General features: G+C 32.9%; 2 protein-coding genes across 5 annotated transcripts; one reads left to right on the top strand and one right to left on the bottom strand.

Annotated features, from left to right (window-relative positions):
• The first annotated feature begins 6,402 nt into the window (after window positions 1-6,402).
• On the top strand, window positions 6,403-13,742 carry LOC25497547 (protein LONGIFOLIA 1). Of its 4 annotated transcripts, none has more exons than XM_039827444.1 (6): window positions 6,403-6,596; window positions 7,096-7,274; window positions 10,007-10,059; window positions 10,134-11,888; window positions 11,968-12,121; window positions 12,819-13,742. In XM_039827444.1, exons 2-6 carry the CDS (start codon window positions 7,121-7,123, stop codon window positions 13,493-13,495), a joined length of 2,793 nt encoding a protein of 930 aa, XP_039683378.1. In that variant the 5' UTR covers window positions 6,403-6,596; window positions 7,096-7,120; the 3' UTR covers window positions 13,496-13,742. The 4 variants fall into 4 exon arrangements, with proteins under 4 accessions (XP_039683378.1, XP_013447608.2, XP_024626267.1 ...); XM_013592154.3 differs by having other exon boundaries at window positions 7,087-7,274; XM_024770499.2 differs by having other exon boundaries at window positions 7,063-7,274.
• Window positions 13,743-17,104: 3,362 nt separating this feature from the next.
• LOC25497546 (transcription initiation factor TFIID subunit 8) lies at window positions 17,105-19,591 on the bottom strand. Its single transcript, XM_013592153.3, has 2 exons — window positions 19,324-19,591; window positions 17,105-18,612 (listed from the first exon to the last, which is right to left on the bottom strand). Exon 2 carries the CDS (start codon window positions 18,505-18,507, stop codon window positions 17,356-17,358), a length of 1,152 nt encoding a protein of 383 aa, XP_013447607.1. The 5' UTR covers window positions 18,508-18,612; window positions 19,324-19,591; the 3' UTR covers window positions 17,105-17,355.
• Between the last annotated feature and the right edge of the window lie 2,495 nt (window positions 19,592-22,086).

Genomic DNA, 22,086 nt, shown 5'->3' with positions numbered 1-22,086 from the left:
GATCTGAAACGATAGTTAACTACCGTAGACCGGGAAACAGTAGTTAACTTCTGTAGAGGGTAAAAATGTCATTTTTGAATGTATAAGAGCAAATGGATTATCATATTGGAATAAGACCAATTACACTAGTGAGATTGGACATCTCAGATTCACCCAAAACCTTAAGATATTGAACGTCAACTTATTCGTACTTAAAGGTTGGATCATCATATTGATACTTGAAGAATTCACCATTGTACCGTGGAATAAGAGAGACATCATTTTTTATTTTATTTTTAATAAAGAGAGACATCATTTAAAATCCATTTGTTATACCAAACTGGAATAGATGCATCATCACCTATGTTTCATCTGCTATTTACCTTAAGAGTAAACTTAGAATTGCAATACTTCTCCTTGCATGTCGCCTTATAAAGTATAGCATTGAGTGTATCTGGATTTGTCATAACTCTCCACCCTTGCTTACATTGCATAGAAATATTGAAAGTCATACACCAAAATTTTAAAGTTGTTTTTTTTAATAATCCATACTTTTAAAGTTAATATCTCCATCTTTTTCATGCATAGATAGCTTGTCGCAAGAGAGCCAATGTATGCATTTGTATTGATCTCTTGAGTGATCCCACCAAAAAGAATTCATCATTTTTTTATTTTGTCAGAAAGAGACAAAGTGAGAGTGAACAAACTAATGAAATAGGTTGGAATAGATTGAAGAAACAATTTGATTAACACATCACCTTTGAAAGATATTTAATACTCAACGAGTTGGAATAGATGGTTATCCTTATAACAACTTGTACACAAAGAATGTTTGCATGCTATATTGTTGAGCCTGTGATACATTTCAACTGCAAAATATTCCTGACTTTTGGAGATTAGCGTCTTAACATGACACTCTCTCATAAATGGATAAAATATTTTTCATTTTTATAGTTTGAGCAGAATTGGCTCAAAAGAATAAGAAGCAATCATCAACAAAAAACAAATGAGATATAATTGGCGAATTATTGCAAATATTAACTACATGAATATCACCCTAAGCCTCTACTTTCCATATAAGAGCGGATAAAGCCTTATGCACAAATGATAAACAAATAAGGAGGAATAGAATCTCCTTGTCCCAAGCCTCAACTTGGAATGATAGGACCAACAATATTACCATTAAAAAGAACAGAGTAATCAATAATATCAACACACGTCATGATCCATTTGATGCATCAATAGGAGAAAGTTATTTTGAACATAATCCTTTAAAGGTAATTTCGATCAATTTTGTCGTACGTTTTGCTAATGTCAAGCCTTAACGCCACATCACCCAATTTTCTTTTGACTTTTGACCTCCTGTAGTGATCAATTTCCAAAGCTGCCATATCATTTAGTTTTTGAACTTGATATAGGAAATCAAACATGTCGACGTGTTTTCTTCACTCTTTGCATTCATTTAATGACAAATATATACACACTCATAATTATTTCTAAAGCTTACATGATTTTGAAATCAAATGAAGCATATATAAAGTGGTGAAATCCAAATGAATTTCGTCTTATAAAATTATATGTATTAAAATAAATGTTGAAAAGAACGTGTTGTTAACGGTTCTCTAATTATTTTATCCATATAGCATTAATAGAGTTCTAGAAAGTGGTTGTGAAATTAAAAATTGGTGTAATTATTTTGTCCATATAGCACTAATACATATATAGATGAATATCATATAAAGAATACTTTTGTCAACAAATAATAATGTGAGATTAGAGTAACCTATAAATATCCCCTTTCACATGCATCTAAGAAAAATGACATACGTGTACAGTACACCATATAATAACGGGTAGATGATATAGATTCATTATGTGCCTCATGCCCACAGTTGTATGATTAACTATGCTTTTGACCTTTCTGTATTGTTAACTAATATTTCATTAATCTTGGGGTTGGTAGACTATATGAAGATCATATCATGTGATTCGGAGATATTATTGGAAATGTGAAAATTCTTAGAATCATAATAATTCTAAGAGAATATTAATAACTAAGATTCAAAGTTAAATTGAGAGGTTTAAATATTAAGTCTTATAATTACATTAAATATCAATAATCAAGCATACAAATTCCAGTATTAGACAAACTCAAATCAGACATAATTGCAATAAATCATACTAACTCTAATGAATATAAGGTATATGAATTAATGATTTGAAACTTAATTGAAGCTTAATTGTGATATAATTGAATTTGAAAAGAATCTTAACTCAAGGAATCAAAGATTAGGTTAAGGGTAAAAATTAATCACAATCAAATCAAATGGTTTCAAACACAAAATTCATATACAAATAGTAATGCAAAAAACTAAAAGATATGGAAGAAAAGAGATTTATAATTGTTTCCCATTTCGTCCTCACTTCGGGTACCTCCATTTTTATTGATGCTACATTCGTTTCTTTTTAAATGTCTTTTTAGAAAATTAACATCAAAATAGCGCAGTGTATTTTTACACGTTATCTTTCTATTATACCCTCATTTTAATCCACCACTAAATTCTTATTTTTTGCACACACTTTATCTTTCCAATAAATTTAATATGTTATATTTCTCTCATAACAAACAATTGTCAATTATTATCTTTTTCTTCGGCAAATTTCTATTTTCTTGCACACTCTCTCTCATAACAAACAATTGTTAATTTTCTAAATATTGTGCACATCTTTTTAATTATTTTCAGTCAATATAAAAATTATATTGATGAAACTTCTTCTTCATTGTCATCTTGTTCTTGTTCATGTATTTTGTCAATTGAGTCTTCAACTATTGCTCCCTCTTCACCTCTCATCAGCAATTCCAACGAGTCTTCCACATTTTCTTCCTTTTGAACATTCATGGAGTATTTTATTTTTATTCTCTCAAATATGTTCTTTTTACTTTTCACTTGAAATTTTTAACAATTGCTACTCATCTTATTTATAGAATTTTAACTCTTCTTGGAACCATTGTTTGTAACAAAATTTTGTTTAAATTTGAAGATAAGAAGAAACAAACTTTGTTTAAAGAAAAAACTTTAGTTTTCCAACTAGATAGCATTAATTAGTTTTATTGAAAAAGATAAAAGTAGTTGACAAAGGGTATAATCGACAAATCGTAACCTTAAAATACCAAAAAGACAGTTAATTAGGAACGACAAATTCACCATAAAAAGACACTTAAAAAGGAACGGAGGGAGTAGAAAACACCTACATTAAGGACTTCCAATCTTCAACCCTAAGCAACCCTAATCTTCAACCCTAAGCAACCACAACACCACCAATCTTCAAGTAGTCCTTGAAATTGGAGATTCTCCAAGTCTTCGAAACTCAAGCTCCCATGCAATCCTTGTAATTCCTTCACCTTAAATTCTTCTTTGCTATGCCGGAAGCTTGGATCCTCTACAACGAAAGACCCCCACAATTCACCTAGGAGGTGAAAAGAAATCCCTCTTTTCCTTTAGACCCTTGATCCTCAATCAAGTTCCTTAAAAGAAACCAATGTACAATTCTTATAGCACTCTAGCAATCTACGATGCCAAAGTTATTGATTTAATCTACACTTGATCAAAATTAATATTTTAACCTGAACAACTTTTAGCCTAAACAAATTATCACCACATCAAGATGAGAAATAAATAAAACACCGCATGAAGATGAGAAATCAAATCAAACAACATCATATTTAGACGATAAAATCACACCAAAAGACCAAAGAAAAACTAAATATACGTGAAAATAACTTATTTAATTAAAAAGGAAAGAAAAAACAAATTGAAGAGGGTGATTTTTAAGCAAATTGACTCTAAACCACCCATCTCAAGAAGAAGATTTTAATTTAATTATGTACTCAAAATTGTAAGCGTCAAACAATTTAGATGTGAAAATATTCTGTTTTTTAGTAAACATATCTATTAAAAGTTAATCCACTTGGGTTGGCCTAGTGGTATTGACTTCGGACCTTGGAGTGTATTCCTTCTCAAGGTCTCAGGTTTGATTCTCTCTGGTGCCAATTTAGATGGCTAATTTAGTTTCTTAAAAAAAAAATCTATTAAAAGCTTTTTTTTTACTACATGAAATGACTAAATGAAAGACCTATCGACCAAGATCAATAACTACATTCTTTCTTAATGTGTGGAATCGGTGGTATTTAACAATCAGTCTCAATTGTAGCGGTGAAAAGTGATGCAATACTAATGTGGTACTATATATCTGCAAAGTGGCAGCAAGAGACCAAAACATTGCAGCAAAAACTATGCACATAGAATTCCAAAAGGATTGATCTTAATCTTAAATTCAATTTTTGGATATGTTTAATGGTACTGTTCATAAAAATTTGTTAAAAGAATAACACATAGGACTAGGAATATTAGGATTCAGGACCACACTTCTGCTTAAATGTATCAACCAAAAAGCACATAACCAACAATATTGATGTGGTATGTCAACAAGTCCTGCCACTTTCTAGGTTGGTAATACAACAGAGTGGTAATACAACAGAGCTATTAATATTCCATTTCCTATAACACTATTCAATTCCCTTTTTCACAAGGTCCAAAATTTGAGCTTTTAAGAGACTTCAATGGATGTATTTATGTTTCTCTGCTCTACAAATGCATTCTCCAAAACTTCTTTTAGGTAAAATGTAGCATTCATGTAATAAATACTTCACTATCAAAAATAATATAAGCCTCTTTTGTTGGCAAAAGAATTGGTAGTATAATAATATCAAGGAGCTCCAATTTTAACTATGGTCATGGTTTTCGTTTAGAGTCTTACATTAGATCAGATATGATTCGAAAATCTCTCAAAAAATAACTCGTAAATACACTTTAAGAATCCCATGTTGGATCCATCATGAAATAAAAAAGTATTTATAATTTATATTCATCCTACAAATTTAAGATGGTTTCACAGCCTATTTAATATCCAATTTACGAGGTTTTGAGTCTTACATTGAGTAGATCATAAAAATGTTTAATTTTGTACTCAAACCATGACGCTCTTTCACCAAATTTAAGATTAGTCTTTTGTGTTGGATTCTCCTCATCAACCTAAGTCGTAACAATTAGTGTTTTCATTGTGAATTTGATTGGTAAAATGATAGTTATAAGCTGGATTAAAGCACTCCACTGAATACTGATAAATGAGTGAAACCAACGGAAAATAAATAACTATCATCAAATCAATGCCGATAAAGTGAAACTCATTGTAAACTTCAACTCTTAAATAACGTACTAATATAATGTTAGAAATTCCACATAAAATAATAAAATGTTCACTATAATATTTAAGTCAAAAGACTCTCTCATGTAATAGAAACCATGCATGAATAATCCTTATAATGCACCCACAATAGTGGTTGCAAATCTCACAATTTAGATCTATATATCAAAAGTACCCAAGTATGGGAGGAAAAGTGAGAACCCATCAAAGTGCAATTCTGAGAAAGTGAGATATGTATGAGAATATTTGATCATGTGCATTTGATCCTGCAGCTTTAAACCGAATATCTCTCTATCTATATCCACTTGGGTAATTTTCTTATTCAATTTTCTTTTCTATTGGGTAATGAGTATACAAATCCACTTCTCCACCTGTTTAAGTTTTTTCCCTCTGACAAAATCCACATGCTAAAGAAGAGAGGTTGAAGCAACAGGACCCACCCCACGTTCACATGGAAGTGGTAGGAAGGAAATGACCATATATGACCCACACATTCACATACACAACTTTCACTTAACCTTCTTTCTCTTGTTTCTTTATTAAGGAATTTGATTCTTTTAACCCTTCCTATATCTCTCTTCTCTCATATGCATCTATTCATTGAAAATCATCAACCATATTTTTTATCTATTGCATGAAGATCAGACGGCTTAGATTACAAATTTTGTTTTATAGATTTAATTTATTGAATTTAAAATACGAGTTGACTAATTTTCATCTAATAATTTTGATGTATTCATTGAAGAAATTCATTTTAGTGACAAATTAACATACTACATTTTGTAGAAATAAAATCATCTAAAAAATTGTGTAACATGTATCGTCTGATTTTGATTTAATGATTCATATTCCACGAGTTTGATTACCTGATTTACATAGAATGCAGTACGTCGCTGGATGTTGGGTTGAAATTAAACGGTCTAAATTTCAATAAATATTTTGATTTAGAATGAAAACTAAAATACCAAACTTAAAATATTAGCAGTCTAATCTTGATTCAACGGTCAGTGATTTCTCAGCCCATCAAATCCATATCCCATATTTTGACACATCCCAAACTCCAAACATCTTTATCTCTCTCTTACGTAATGTAATCAAAAAGTAGTCACCACTTCGTATATTCTAAGCAAGCTATTTTTCAACAATCATAATATATTTAATAGTACACCACAATTCCTTCCTAACACAACACAACACAAACACACTCTGTCTTCTGGCTTATGTAGCAGCTGCATCTTCTTGAGATAAACAAAAAAACAGTAAAAATAAAAGTATTCTTCTGTTTTGTATCCAAACACAGAGAAAGAAACCAAAAACATTTCTTCTTGGTTCTCTCAAATGAATCTCTTCAGGTATTCTCTTCACTTTTATCCATTCTCTTTCTTTTGTCTTTCATTCTATCCATCAATCCGAAGACATTATCTTCATAGTTTTAAATCGCGATTACAATGCAAACTTTTATATTACAGTAAATGTGTTAGATATAACCGAAATTGTAGTTGCATACCACAATTCAAAACTATGATTCTTTTCCGTTCACACGGATACACAATGAATTTTTTTTTGCATGATCAAGCATTATCCAGCAAACATATTCAAATTATAGTCAATTTACTACTATGGTCGAAATAATCAAGAAGATTTTAAGGTCATCGCATCGGCATCACAATTGCAATTTCAAATGCATCGGCGCATTTTTCTTAAATATAAAGATATTTAGTGTGACTGTAGCCGCGACTACAATTTAAAACCATGAAATTGTTGCTATATATCAATTGAATTAAAAATTTCAAAGATTTTTTCTTTTACATTCATTAGGGGCATGATTGTTTGAAACTGTAGACAAAACAGAGTTGAAGTTTGAAGGGAAATAAAAATGTCAAAAAAAGGCTTGAAATCTATGAAAGATGAAAAGAAAGAATTGCAGAAGCAAATTGGTTGCATCACTGGATTTTTTCAGCTCTTTGATCGCCACCGTTTCATCACAGGACAACGCACTACTAAATACATTCAGAATGCATCTTCTTTAGGTATTCAATTATTCATATCTTTTTTTTTTTGGTATATTATATTATATTGTTAGAATATCAACCCGATTGAAAATGCAATCAGCGAAATACACAATACACAATGTTCGGACATTTTTTTTTTTTGAAGGAAACAAAGTTCGGACAATTGTGTTTACGTTTGTTGGATCGGTCCAACACATGTCCATGTTTAAGGCGAATTTTTATATGAGACTCTTTAAAGCTCGTATTAGTACTTTAGTAAAATTACTTTATTTTAATTTTAATTTAATTTTTCATAAGTTTTAGATACAAAATCATAAATTAAGCTAATGACAGCAGTGTTAAAACTCTTAGGAAGAACTTACCGTCCATTTAAGTCTCACAATGTTTGAGAGATTAGTGTCTGCAGTTGCGCATAGAGAATATCCGATTTACACAAAATAATTAAGCTAATGATTTTCATAAGAGAATCAACCAATTCAATATTTTGCTGAGAAAATATTAATTTTATATAATGTTTTATCAATTTTAGTAGAATATGAAACTTTTTAACAAGTAATTCTTGTTAATAATAGTAGAATATAAAGCAGTAATTTTTCTTTTAATATTTTTTGAGGTCTAAAAGAATTGTTTTAATAGTTTTACTCTTGGGTCGACCTTGAACGACCTCAGTCGTCTTTCAATCATATTGAGGGTTTATAGTGTATAACTTATATTTCAATACTCCCCTTCAAATTACAATAATTAGTAATCATGAGTCATACTCGATCTTGTTTTTATTTCTCTGATTTTTTGTACATTTTGAAAATGATTGTTATAGTATTATTGGTAACATTGTGAATTTTTATACTTTTAAGTTTTTTCCTTTCCTTCTATGTAGATTTTAACATAAGCATGACTAATTATGAAATTTGTTTGACAACGGTATTAAAAGGAAAAAGGCTAGATGTAAAGGACACAATTTCTTTAAATATTTGTCGTATATTTTTGGCTGGCTTGATCAAAAGGTTCTCATATGATGGAGAAATTTCTTAGGTTATTTCTCATATTTTGAGACAAAGCACGTACGTTAGAAATTTTGGATATACACCACCAATAATTACCTTTTTTTATTAAAAACAAAAAAAAAAAAAATCATTGTGCTCTTCTACTCTTAAGTACTGGTCCTGTCACTCACAGTTGATGTAATACAATTATACAAGAGCTTCTTAATTTTATATTTTGATAAAGAAAAAATCAACGCAGACATAATTTATTATAAAAATTAATATTTCAAAATTTGAGCTGAAAACTAGTCAATTGATATAAAGTGAGCAACCATAATTTTTCAGCAATGATAACTGAACATCAAAATACAAACACAAATTTGACACCAAACACTGTTCACCGTATATTTATACGGTATTTATACATCAGTGTTCCTTCTTCTTCTTTTTTTTTTTTTTTTTCTTTTCTTTTTCTTTCACACTTACGTGACATTCTCTCACCACCTCCCGGCACCCACTGTCTCTCTCACCGCTGTCTCTCTACAACCACCGCCGTCTAAGCTCTCACCTACCACTGCTTTCTCATTCTTCTCCGATCAGCTTAGATCTGACCACCACCAACAAGTTTGTCCTTCTTTCCGCTTCTGCAAACGACCTGCAACTCTCAGATTCCGATCACCGACTGACAAACACCGGAACATTTTCTGCTTTCCTCTTCAGATCCGATCAATTCAAATATGTCTCCACCTCCTACAAATCCAACCACTTCTGCTGTCACCACCAAAGTCAAAGGACGAGAGAGAAAGAAGAGTGAGAGAAGAGGGAAACGGACATGGAGTGAGAAAGGAAAGGGAAAATGACAAAATTGCCACTTCATTTTCTGTTGAAAACCCAATTTTGTCCTTATACTTTAATTAGAATTACGAAATTGCCACTGCTGTCGTATTTGTGTATGGATTTATGTGTTTATTTATCATTTCTGTAATTTTTTTCCTATAGACTTTTGTTTTTGGTTCTGAAGAGGTTTTACTTTTTGTTTTTTAAGAGGTGTCAACTCAATGATAAAAGCTTAATTTCGTATCCTCAAGTGACATGGTTCAAATTTCACCTGACCATTAGAGTCATACCAATTCGCGAGATTAGTCTTTGCACGATGAAATAATTGTTTATACAAAAAAATAAATATTGTGATCAATATGGCTTACAAAAGTTCTATAGGAAGTTTCCTGAGTAGTTTCTATAATCCATGCAACTAGTTCCAAGATACAAAGTTGACTTATTTGGTTTTAGAAGTCAACTCAACTGATTCTCAAGATATGATTCATATAAATTTATATAATGATTTCTATTACACGTTCAAATACATAATGTTCTCTCATTTAAGAGTTAGGAAAGAAAAAAATAATTCAGATTTTTTTTTGTAGAGGGATGATATTTGAACAACACGAATAGTAGTTTTAGACCGTGGTTGACAACTTTTCGTTGTCAAAATAACTTTTATATTTTTGGTATGACCACATGCATTATTTAAAAGTTAGAGAATAACACATGAAAAATTATTTTATTTCCCTCATCTAATTTTTTAGTATAAATTTTCCTGATAACTAGGCATGTGCATAATACGGTTATCCGAGGGAAATTAAATAATTCTTATGTATAGAACAATGATATTTGTGCAACTATTTTGTGATAATTTTTAATGTATTCTCTCTGTTGTTCTTGTTGTACAAATATAATTTATGACTAAAAAATTTCTTCCTCTTTCAGGTGTAACCAATAATGGCAACAAAGAGCTTGATAGTACAAAGCAGAAACCAAAGGTAAAGATAACTATAGTTTTACTATTTGAAAAATGTTGGCAAAAACCATTAATAACATATGATTATGAATGCAGGAAAAGAATCAAAAGATTGCAAAAGAGAAGCAACAATTCTCCACAGAATCATCAGTAACTTCTGTCTCTTCATCATCTTGTTCATCTAGCATGACATCCTATGAATTTAACGGAATAATTAAGACAGAATCATTGTCAACCAAACAAATTCAAATTTCAAGAAATCCACATTCAAAAGTATCAGTTGATTTCTTTGATATTGTCAAAGATTCAATGCATAGAGAAGCTAAAGAGTTATATGTGAAAACATTAACCAAACAAGAAATAAAGGGTCATGGTTATTCATTGAACCAACACATAGACTCTCCAAGGCCTGTTATAGTTTCGAAGGAACCATTACATACTCTTTCGAGGTCAAAAAAAGCACATTGGGACTCTCCGCGACTCTCTTATGATGCATTGAAATCTACTACAAGGTATAAGGAGCTTCCTAGGCTTTCCTTGGACAGCAAGCAAGGATCCATTCGAGGGATTGACGAAGGAAACAAGGCTCGCAACGTGTCTAATGGCTCGCAAAGAGGATATGAGAGGAACTCGAGCGCAATGCTTGATAAAATTCAAGAACCAGAAACATCGAAAAGATCGTCCAGTGTTGTGGTTAAGTTGATGGGACTAGAAGCTCTCCCGGACTCGACGCAAACTGGTCGGACTTCTGTCTGTTCCACCGATAAAAACGAGATCATAGAAAGAACTATCACAGGTGACGAATACAAGAAACACCAAAGTTCGGTGTCCCCAAGGAATAGAAGGGGCAATAATTCAACCATAAATGTGAAACCAACTTCGCGATTTATGTTAGAACCGACGACTCCTTGGAAGCAATCTGATGCAGACCAAAATTATTTGTTACAAGATTCTTCAAAGGTAAGTGATTCTAATGTAAAAGCATCAAAACCTTCTCTTTCTGTATATGGCGAAATTGAGAAAAGGTTGGGGGAACTCGAGTTCAAAAAGTCCGGAAAGGATCTTAGAGCACTTAAACAGATTCTTGAAGCAATGCAGAGATTTACAGATTCATCATCTGACACTGGAAGTAATAATGCTAGTTTAAGTGAAAATTCTAAAGTTCAAAGTCCGAGAGTACAACAAAAAGACTTTCCCTCGGATTTTGTCACGGTTGAGCAGTCGAATTCAATCGAAGGTAGTAAATTACCAATTGTCATCACGAAACCAACAAAAGTGACTAGAAAAGCCAATAATCCTCCTTCTACAGAACTGCCAATTCCTGATAAATCTCGTCTCATAAAATGTTCTCCAACAAATGGAAGTTTGATTTGCAAGCAAAAAGCTAAAGGTATTGGTTCAACAACAAAAATTACCACAAAACCTTTTGCTCAACAAGTTCCTTCAGCAGATAAGAATAATTACTTCAAAACTTCAAAATCGATGCAATCATCAAAATCTCCTCATGAGACGAATGGACAAAACACCATAGCTAGTAGAAGACTAGAGAAGAAGTTTGGAGTTGAGAGGCGTTCTGCGCCGACTAGTCCGTCATCGGATTCCACGGTTAACAGAAGAAAACATAATAGCCAACTTGTGGAGTTGTCTACTTCTTCAAGTTCAACATCAAAACAAAGTTCCTCTATTTCACAGGATAGAGATGAATATTATTGTGAGATGAATTCTCATTGGAGGAAATTTAAGCATCATGTTAATGTCATTTCTTCAGATTTTGGCAGCAACAGAAGCTTGGCCACTCAAAGTGACATAGAAGTAATTCACCTCGATCAATCAGCGAACATCAATCAAAATGTAAGTATTGTTTCCTTGCATTGTTAGTTAGATTTTGCATCAAAACCAACTGTTAAACATTCTTTTTTTTGTTGGTCAGAATACATTTGAAGAGTTGAGGATGGAAAGCTATAAGGCTGCTATAATTGTGACTACTGAGCAGCCAAGTCCTGTATCTGTTCTTGATGCTGCATTCTATAAGGAAGATCCACCATCTCCAGTGAAAACGAAATCGAACGTTTCAAAAAATTTAGGTAAGCAACTTCAATTGAATTGTGGACAATCTCATTCATAGTTATCAATATTTTACGATGCATGTGAGTCGTATCTCAATTCGGTACAAAATTAAACACAATCAATATGAATCCTTAGTTTGTTGTATCAATTTGGTACATGAATCTCTTCTTGAATTTGGATTCATTACGATAAATTCTGATTAACTATGAAGGATCTTCGTTCATTCTAATGAATCACTACCTTAACGGAGTGTAGCATACAAATTTTTGTCAAATTTTCATTGTTATCAAATAGTGGCCTTGACATTTCATGGCGGATATTTTGGCTTATAATAGCAGGTTTCTTTTCTTTCTGCATTCAATAACATAGAAACTTTGTAGTTTCAGACACTTTTCCTTTGTCATTCCATTAATGACTAGAATCTCGAACCATTTGAAGGTTCGTATATATGATATACTATCAACTTGTAATCCTGTATGTCACTTGTTTTTACTTTAAAATGACATTTTCATTAGTAATTTATCGTAATTTTTTCACGATTCAGAAAATGGTTATTCCAAATCGCGATATTAATCTTGATTTCATGATAACCATGAGCTGAATGCATTGATCAAAGGACTCATTAAAGCCAATATAAATTTCACGTCTTTGCAAAAATCATTGTCAAAAGGATTTCGAGTAACATTATGATTTTCTTTAAATTTTCTGCTATAGGTGAAGCTCTTAGCACTGATGATGATAGTGAGGAAAACTCAGTTGCTAAAATTCTGCAAGAATTTGATTGGACTGATGAAAAATTCATCAATGTCAATAACATCAAGAATCCTGATCATAAGTATATATCAGAAATACTCATATCATCAGGTTTAGTCAGTGATCGAAATTCGAACCAGATACTTCATTCACCAGGTCATATCATTAACCCAAAGTTATTCTGTTCACTCGAACAAATGAAGACAAATAAGTCACATTTCAATATCGAAGATGATGCGAAGCAAATTTCTAGGGCTATTGGTCCTGAGAAAATGCAAAGAAAGCTCATATTCGATGTTGTTAATGACATTCTAGTTAAAAAACTGATATTGGAAGAGTTAGAGGGTCAAAAGCTAAAAGGGAAAAAGCTTTTTGAAGAGTTATGTACAGCGATAGATGATTTACAACCTCAAAATAGGAATCTAAACTTTGTTCATGAGGATGACAATTTGTTAAGTCTTTTGTGGAGAGATTTGAAGGATCACAACACAATTTGGACTAACTGTTGCAGCGAGATACCGAATATGGTGTTGGATATTGAGCGGTTGATCTTTAAAGATTTGATAACTGAAGTTGTGAGTGATGAACTAGTAAACAATTTTGGTTGTCATTGCAGGAAAATTCTGTCTCCTTATTAATAGGAACTTTAGCTTATGAGGGTGAAAAAATAATCAGTTTTCAATATTTCACATTATTTCTAATCTAGCTATACATATAGTATGAAAGGTGTAACAATCTTCTTAGTTCAGAGTTTCAGTTTTTTTGTTTTTCTTCATGTATTTATTATAGTATATGTTCATCAATACATGCAGAAATACAGACAAATGTATACAGTATTGACTTTCACATAGTTAATGAAATATTGCAATAACTTTTACATATTTACATGACCAATTAGGTTGGTTTGTTTTTTTGGGATAATTATTCTTATTTTTTATGAAATTATTCTTTTTACATTTTGCTGAAGTGGGTTAGGATTAAATAATTTTGCTGAAGTTTTTTAACAGTAAGTTTAATAAAATTTACACTGTAGGAAAGTCTAAGATGTCAAAACATCAATGTTGTTGTGAGCACCTGTAGGTTGTTGTTTACAACTTTTCACCCAATTGAGTACTATTATCTCATGGAAAAAACTTAATTCACCGAACATGGGTTTGAATGTACTCAGTTAGTAAAAATGCTATTTTTGTGCCATTTGAAGTATATGTCCCTTGAAAATACACTTCTGTCAACTTTTGGTTGTAATAACTTTTGTTATCATCACTACATGTGAACTGAAATGTTCAAACATGTACTTTGACTTTTGTTGATGCCATTCGTAAGTTGAGAGTTTTAAGTACTTTTGTTTGAAATAGACATCTTAATGAAACTCGAGTTATGTTATTATTATGTAACCATTAAGTCAATTCAGCATCTCCAGTTTGGATTTTCAATTAAATCAACTCATTCTCATTCTGAAAAAACATTTGGTAGTATTTGTTTACAAATATCATTAAAAAAAATTATATGAGGCATCAATGTTATGTCCATTTTGTAGATCGTTGAAACAGATAGTCATATGTTTGCCTTGTTACGGCAATCAGCAAACTCAACATTCCATTTTGGTTACCATCTTATTTCATCATTTATAATGTTTTGCAGGTAGGTAGGAAAAAGGGGAAATGTTTGTTTCTAACCTTCATTCCTCAATGTCGAAAAAGTTCAATATCACACAAACAGATTAAATCCTCAGAGAGACAATTGACTTTGACACAACATGATAATGAGAGAAACAGAGGAGGGTTAGCCATAGTGAAACAAAATATCTCAAAATTCAATGTGTAAACGATCTTGTTAGGAACCGAGATGAGATGGCCTATTACATGTACCAATGCATATTTCACAGTGAATTCGGGAAGCTACAAACTGGAGTGGTGGTTGGATGCACATCTTAGCCGTGCATCTCAACGGTGCCCCAATTTAGAGTGTCATCAAGCAGTGCTTAAATGCATAGATCAGAGGATTTCATGTTCAATATATATTTCATGTCAATTAGTAATTAAAATAGAGACTACTTTAATAAACAACTTCCTTGAAGCATGAGAATGCATTGCAAAACTTATTGAATGAATGCAAATGGTTTATATCAATACTAATTGAAAACAACAAATTGCAAAAGCAAAAGGGCAAAGGCTAGGGGCACATACGGAACTTTAGTCATACATGGAAAAAATCCTGTGCAAGACATTGATATGGATTTTTAACTTGGCTGATGGCATAAATATCAACATCAATAGCAATCAAGATCCGAGATGCATAGTTGTAGCAGCAATTTTTCAGATTAAACAGTATGAACTATGATTACACACAATTCTCAACATTCATCAGACACATTTGGACAGAATTAAAATGGACAATCAAATACACATAATGGAACTCACTAGACGAATGCAAATGATTTATCAATATGATAGGTAACTAATCACTTGGGGCACCCTCCCTTAAATGCCAGCTTTCAAGGGGGAAGAACTAAACCACTTAAATACACTGCTGAGCATCCCAAATTAATCAATGTGAAACTTGGATGACCCATAATGCCCAAGTCTCTATCACAGGACTACTGGAAAAGAACAAATTGCAACAGCAAAAGCAAAAGCGAAAGGGTGAGGACAAGATGCCTAAACGGAACATCCCAGCCATACATGGAAAATAAAAATCCTCACAAGATATTGATATGGATGCTTGAAATCTCTGTTGTCAATAGCGTTCAAATGCGGCGCGATCGCGGCTGAAAACAGCCTAGCCGTCAGAACGCGACCGAGTCGCGCGTTAGGCAAAAGCGGAACAAAACCGGGTTTCGCGGCCGCTTTACATGGAGTGGTAGCGGGTCAAATCACCCGCTTTTCCGGTTCGAAACGAAATTATGGAATTATCCCTCACTTAAGTAACGTTAGAAGGGTTAATTTTGTCATTTTCAAAGCCCTATTTTCTTTCATCCATTCCATCGTAGACTACAGAGAACACAGCCGCTTCTTCTCTTCATTCATTCGTACAGAGCAAAACAACATTTCGCCTCATCTCTTCATCTCTCAGCTGCTCAGATCTTTCACCTCATCCATCATTCCATATCTCAGCTGCTACAGCTCCTGCAGCTCCGCCCCCATCAAAATCTAAGGGAAAGGGAAATCAAGGGGCAAGGGGAAAGCAAGGGGAAAAAGTTTCTAAAGGAAAAGGAAAGAAAGTGGTAGTAGTTGACGAATATGATTCTGAGTTTGTTACTGATTGGGGGGATGAAGAAAAAGAGGATGAAGAGGAAGAAAATGAAGAGAGGATGAGGCAGAGCACATGAATGATGGTGGAAGTGGAAGTTATGATGAAGATTTTCATGATTATTGAATTCGAAGTTTTATTTCATGTTTAGTACTTTTGTTACTTTAAGCTTTAGAGGCTTAAAGTGTTTGCTACCTTGAATTTTATTAGTATTTCTTGCAAGTATGTTCTTATGTTTTGCCTAAGACATGTTTTATTTCAAATCATGAATTGAGTAATATTTAAGTTGTTTTAGTATTTCTTTTTCAACATTATAGTATTTTAGTATTAAATATATTAGTGTCTGCGTCATGAAATAGCGCCAGCGTCGCGCCCCGTCAATTTTTGGGGTGGCCGCGTCGCGCCGCGTTTCCACTTTGACAACAGAGCTTGAAATAGTTGAAGACATCAGTATTAATATTTATATTTATAGCTATCAAAAACTGAGATGCATAAGCTAAAGCGGAGATTAATTGGATTAAAAATTACACGCTTGGCCACACACATTTCTCACCATCCATCACACTCATCTGCCACATTATTAAAATGGACAACCGACGAGCACATACATACACAGCTTTTTCTCATTTTTCAAAACCAAAACCCATCATCTCTCTTCAAACACCTGCATCACCGCTCCTTTCCTCAGAGGGGGAAATTGCAGACGAGAGAGGAGGGCGGCTAGATCAAGGTAGTAGAGAAGAGAGGGACGTTGCAGCTGTGCAGACTATGCCAAGAAACTGATATAGGATAAGATAAATTCAATCGATCCGACCCAGAAACTGGCTTCAGAGCAGGACATTGAGGATCATCATATCCCATCCTTCCATGGCAAAAACCTGACCCCAGTGGCAATCCACCACAGTTTAAGGACCATAACTCACTGGATCATGCAATCCTAACTCCTAAGACATGGCATGCAATTTGAACAGCAATGCCTCTAATGTAACACTCTCAACTTTGCTACAGTTCAGAAATTGATTTTTTATATGCTAAATTCAATAAGATCATACAGAGTAGGGTGCCAACAAATTTCAATGAAAAGAATCATTAATTGATCTACCAAACAATTGACATGCACATACCTGAAAGATTGCTAAACTAGGAAAATGTCTAAGCAGAAAGTTAGCTAGATTTCAATATCCCAGAAGTAGTTATCCCGATATCTCATGATCAAGTAAGTATACAGAATCTAATAAAGCAATCTATTTTACAACTGAACAAGCTGGTCTGGGTTTTCCAAAGATTCCCTCAAAATTTTCTCGGCCCTTCTTTTCCTGTCATCCTTCTCATCCTCCATCGCAAACCACGGCAAAGTCTTTTTATGCTCCTCGTTTTGTGGAATCAAACCAATTGACCTTCCTAAGAATTTATTTTTGGTCCCAACCTTAAAACGCACAGTAGGTTTCTCTTTCACAGGAAATTTTGTCTGATCTTCCTTGGAATCACAGGATGCACTGTTAATTGCTTCAATTGCTGGAGCAAAGGTCTCTAATACTGAACCAGGTTCATTTTGAATTAAATTTTCTCCAACTGGAGTATCAGAAGAAACATTATTAAAGAATTTAGCTGGAGGGGCAACAGAAGAAACTTCCTTATCCTCGATTTTCAAAGGTGCAGCAAGGAAAGGGTTACTTTCTGCTCCTACTATCTTTGCCTTAGCAACTGCAGGGTCAACCATGGTGGAGTTCTCAAACATAGTTGAGACCATCTGCTGCTGTGAATTCAAAAGAGGCCGATCCCCCTTGCCATTTTCTCTTTCATGCTCAAATGTGGTGGTACGAGGCTCTGTCCCTCTTCCATTCACCGTAGTAGACTGCAAATAAGTTTCTGGATCTGGGAATGCAGGCAACCACGCCGGAATATGCTCATCAGGAGGCTCTTTTCCTCTTTGCAAAAAACTGGGAGGCAGCACACGTTCTTTCACAACCGGAAACGGAGGAATCGGGTGTGCAAACATAACCGGTTCAACCTCATTAACAAACTGAACAATTTCCCTAACAACACCCGAATCTTCCAGCCAGTGATCAATATCCGAGGCGCCGGTAAACCCCTGCATTGACCCCATATCTTCTAACCCTTGAATGACATCAAAAACATTGCATTCATTTCTACCAGCAAGATTAGCATAACAATTTGCAGACTTCCCAATGTTCATAATATACCGAGCAGTAACATCAGACATTGCCTCAAGCGCCGACTGCTGAAATCCTTGAAAACCCTTACTCTCGCATACTTGCGCTACTGCAACCTTCGCAATAGATTGAGCAAATTCATCACCACCACCCACTCTCTTCCTCCTACATGTAGTGTTAGGCTGTTGTTCAATCTGTTTTCCAGTCTTCCCGTTGCCATTGCTCATATTCAGCACTTCATATTACTTAAAAACCCAACAAATCATTTCCTAAATCACTATTATTCTACATTCACAAAGCTCATCAACAACTAAACCTCACCAATGCCCGTTCTGAGAAAAATTCCAAAAACCAAAACAAAAAAAACTTCAGATTATACATAACACGAACTCAATGCAGAAATCAATAAATATCATGTTTTCCACCAGTGTATCGATTAAGAAAAAACCCAAAATTTGGAAGAAACATTCAAAATTGGAGACATTGAAAACCCAACAAACCATTCCCTAAATCACTAATATTCTTCATTCCCAAAACCCATAAAAAACTACACCTCACCAATGTCACTTGTGAAAAAAATCTCAATAATATAAAAAGCTAAATTTAGATTAAACATATCACAAGCTCAATGCAGAGATCATAAATAAGAAGAAGAAAATAAAACCAACAAATCATTCCTTAAATCACTATTATTCTTCGTTCCCAAAACCCATCAATAACTAAACCTCACCAATGTCACTTCTGAAAAAGAAAAAAAAAACGAAATTTGGATTACCCATATCACGAACTCAATACAGAGATCACAATCAAGAAAAACCCTAACTGACGAATGGCACTTCCGAGAAAAAAATCTAAAGAAAACCGAAATTCAGATGACCCATATCCTAAACACAATGCAATTATGCAAAGTTCACAACTTTCACGTTTATAACTAGTATATCAATCATAAAAAAACCCAATTTGATTAAAAAAAAAAAATCAAAATTTTGAATAAAGACTGAAATTTTGAAATTGAAAAGAAAAAGGGGGAAATAGAAGCTTACCAGTGACTGATTAGATCTAAGGGTATAGGGCGATTGAGAATTGATTCGGAATTTCGAAGATGGTGAGAGTGGGTGCAAGATCGAGTGAAGAAATTGGGAAATTTAGGGTTTGAATTAGGTTTTTGGTTAAACCCTAGAAAAGCCTTCGAATTTGAAGAAACGATTCGAAACAAAGAAGAATTAGAGAATGAAGTTGAATTTTGAAGGAAGATTATGATTATGGACTCGATGCGATTTTGAGATTTGTACCCTCTTAATATAGTAGTAAAATTTAATTCTGGAAATTTAAGTTGGTGTAATAATGTTGGAAAAATACGCCAAAACGGCGTCGTTTTGGTTGGGTGATGGTAAATAAGGTAGAGAATGGAATAATGTGAGAAAAGGGGGGAAGTTTGAAAAATTATTTATTTCATTCTTTCTAAATTTTGATTTCTTTTATATTATATATACTAGTGAAAAGGCGGACACTCATGTCCGTCTTTCCGCTCTTTTTATTGCATTAACTTTTATATTATATATACTAGTGAAAAATTATATATACTACTGAAAAGACGGGTATTCATGTCCGTCTTTCCGCTCTTTTTATTGCCTTAACGTTTGAAAATTATGAACGGTATTCTTTTTTTAAGAAATTTTGATTTTCATTAAAATTAAAAATGTAAATGTTTGTTGTTTTTAGTTATAATAAATTAAACTAACCATGATTATCGATTTCAATGATACCAACAATATAACAAAAAAATATAATTTAAATTCTTTATTTTAATGACATCAACAACAATCTTTATTATATAAAAAATTGTTTAAGGGTATAATTGATATAATGAAAAAGTAAACACATATATATTCATATCGTGTTTGTTATATTTTTTTAATATTTAAATTTAATTTAATTTTATCTATTTATTATATGTGTTATTTATATTCAAAAAATTTAGGGTATTTTTCGAAAGGAAAAATTCAGCCCAAAAGTGTTGAAAGAGGTAGTTTTCTTTATATATAGTATAGACAATGCATCTTAAGTTTTAATGATAACAAAGTATTAAAAGTTCAATCGAATATGCTAATATTTGTTTAAGTGTGCATGACCATAGACTAAAAATTTATATGTCTTAAAGCAAAGTATTGGTTCTGAAAGAACAAAAGAGAGCAAAAGAATTTTCAAGGGAAGCTTAGTTACAAGTCAGAGTCTCAAGTAATCAGAATTTGCAGACCATCCAGAAGCTGACTATCAGAGTCTGAAGTTCACCCAAAGTCTGAAGGATCATCAGAAGCTAAAGTGAAGAACCTGAAGTTAATTGATATGGAAATTTGAAGACATAAATGTGCAGAAGGAATAAAATATTGAAGCAATGCAAGGGGGACTTAACTACTTTCGGGTTGTGGAAGGAACCAGTATAGTTGTTTGTGTATCTTTCTTCTATCTCTATCTCTTTTATATCTGCTGCATTAGACTTTGAACATTGTTCCAGACTCTGAACTCGATCAGATTCTGGACTCTGGACTTAGTTTTAAAAGAAGAAAAAACTAATACAATTCAACTCCCTTCTTGTGTTTTTCTCTCCTTTAAAAAAAATCATGTGTTGTCAGAATGACACGAACTATGCGCCTGAAGGCACGGACCGGGTGTATGGTTCGCTGATGGAGTTACACGACCGTGCACCCTAATGACGTGACAACACTTACTGTCTTGTGCACGTAAAGTCCAATTTTAAACTTTTAACGAGTTTTTAAGCATACTAAAGGGTCCCAAACACCTAAACCTAATTAATTAAAGTGTAATTGAGTTTATATGATTGGTTTAACATAGCTTTGCTTTTAAGAAGAATTGATTTTGGAATATGATGAAAATGGGAAGAACTTTGTGAATTTTGAGCAATAAACGTATTTGTGAAATGAAGATGCTATGATTGAACTATTGTAGTGTTAAAGGATACATAGGAATAATTTCTTGATATGTAAGAGCAAGATAGCTCACTTTCGTTGTTATATTTGAAAATAAACAATTATTGTGAAAATAAACGAACTTTGGCAAAATGAGGATGTAGTATTGGATAACTCGCAAATGGTTTTATATTCAAGATCATATGATGAAATAAGAATGAATCAATGATGGATGAGTGTAAAATATGTTGGTTATCATGTTGTGGTTGATTGTTCGTCTATTATGTTAATTGTGCTTTATGAGACGATGTTATTCCGTGTGGTGATAATTGTTTGACGATTGTTAATGATGAATATGTAGAGATAAATATTTGATGATGAATATGTAGAGATGACCAATTGTTTGATAATTGTTGATGTGTGGATGTATTGTTTGATAATGCAATGTGGTGAAAATGTAGAGTAAATTGATGTTGTGCATTATCGAGTCAATACTTGACATCCATGCATTCATAAGTCCTATATGTGGAGAATATGTAGAGGGACTAATCGGTAAAATTACATCCGACATCCAACCGGTACCACATGCATGTAGACTCGTGTCTAGAGTATTACATGCACTTGAGTTATGTGAAACGTGACATACATGATTATGTGATTTGATGAATTGTTATGACTACGTGAAGTTATGTGCTACATGTTGCTTGGTTATGATTGCACACTTGAGATAATATTTTTGATGTGATAATTCATTGTTGGAAGACTTGAATAAGAGAGTATTTACTTGACTTGAGAAATGAGTATGCTTTTATATGCTATGGTTGAGTATGATAATATTCACATGATGTCAGTATTATAGGATATTGAGCATGTATATCT

Source organism: Medicago truncatula, chromosome 7 (genome assembly GCF_003473485.1).
Source record: "Medicago truncatula cultivar Jemalong A17 chromosome 7, MtrunA17r5.0-ANR, whole genome shotgun sequence".
Classification (NCBI taxonomy): Eukaryota; Viridiplantae; Streptophyta; class Magnoliopsida; order Fabales; family Fabaceae; genus Medicago; species Medicago truncatula.
The sequence above is the reverse complement of the archived record's forward strand: the minus strand, read 5'-3'. Positions and strand labels throughout refer to the sequence as shown.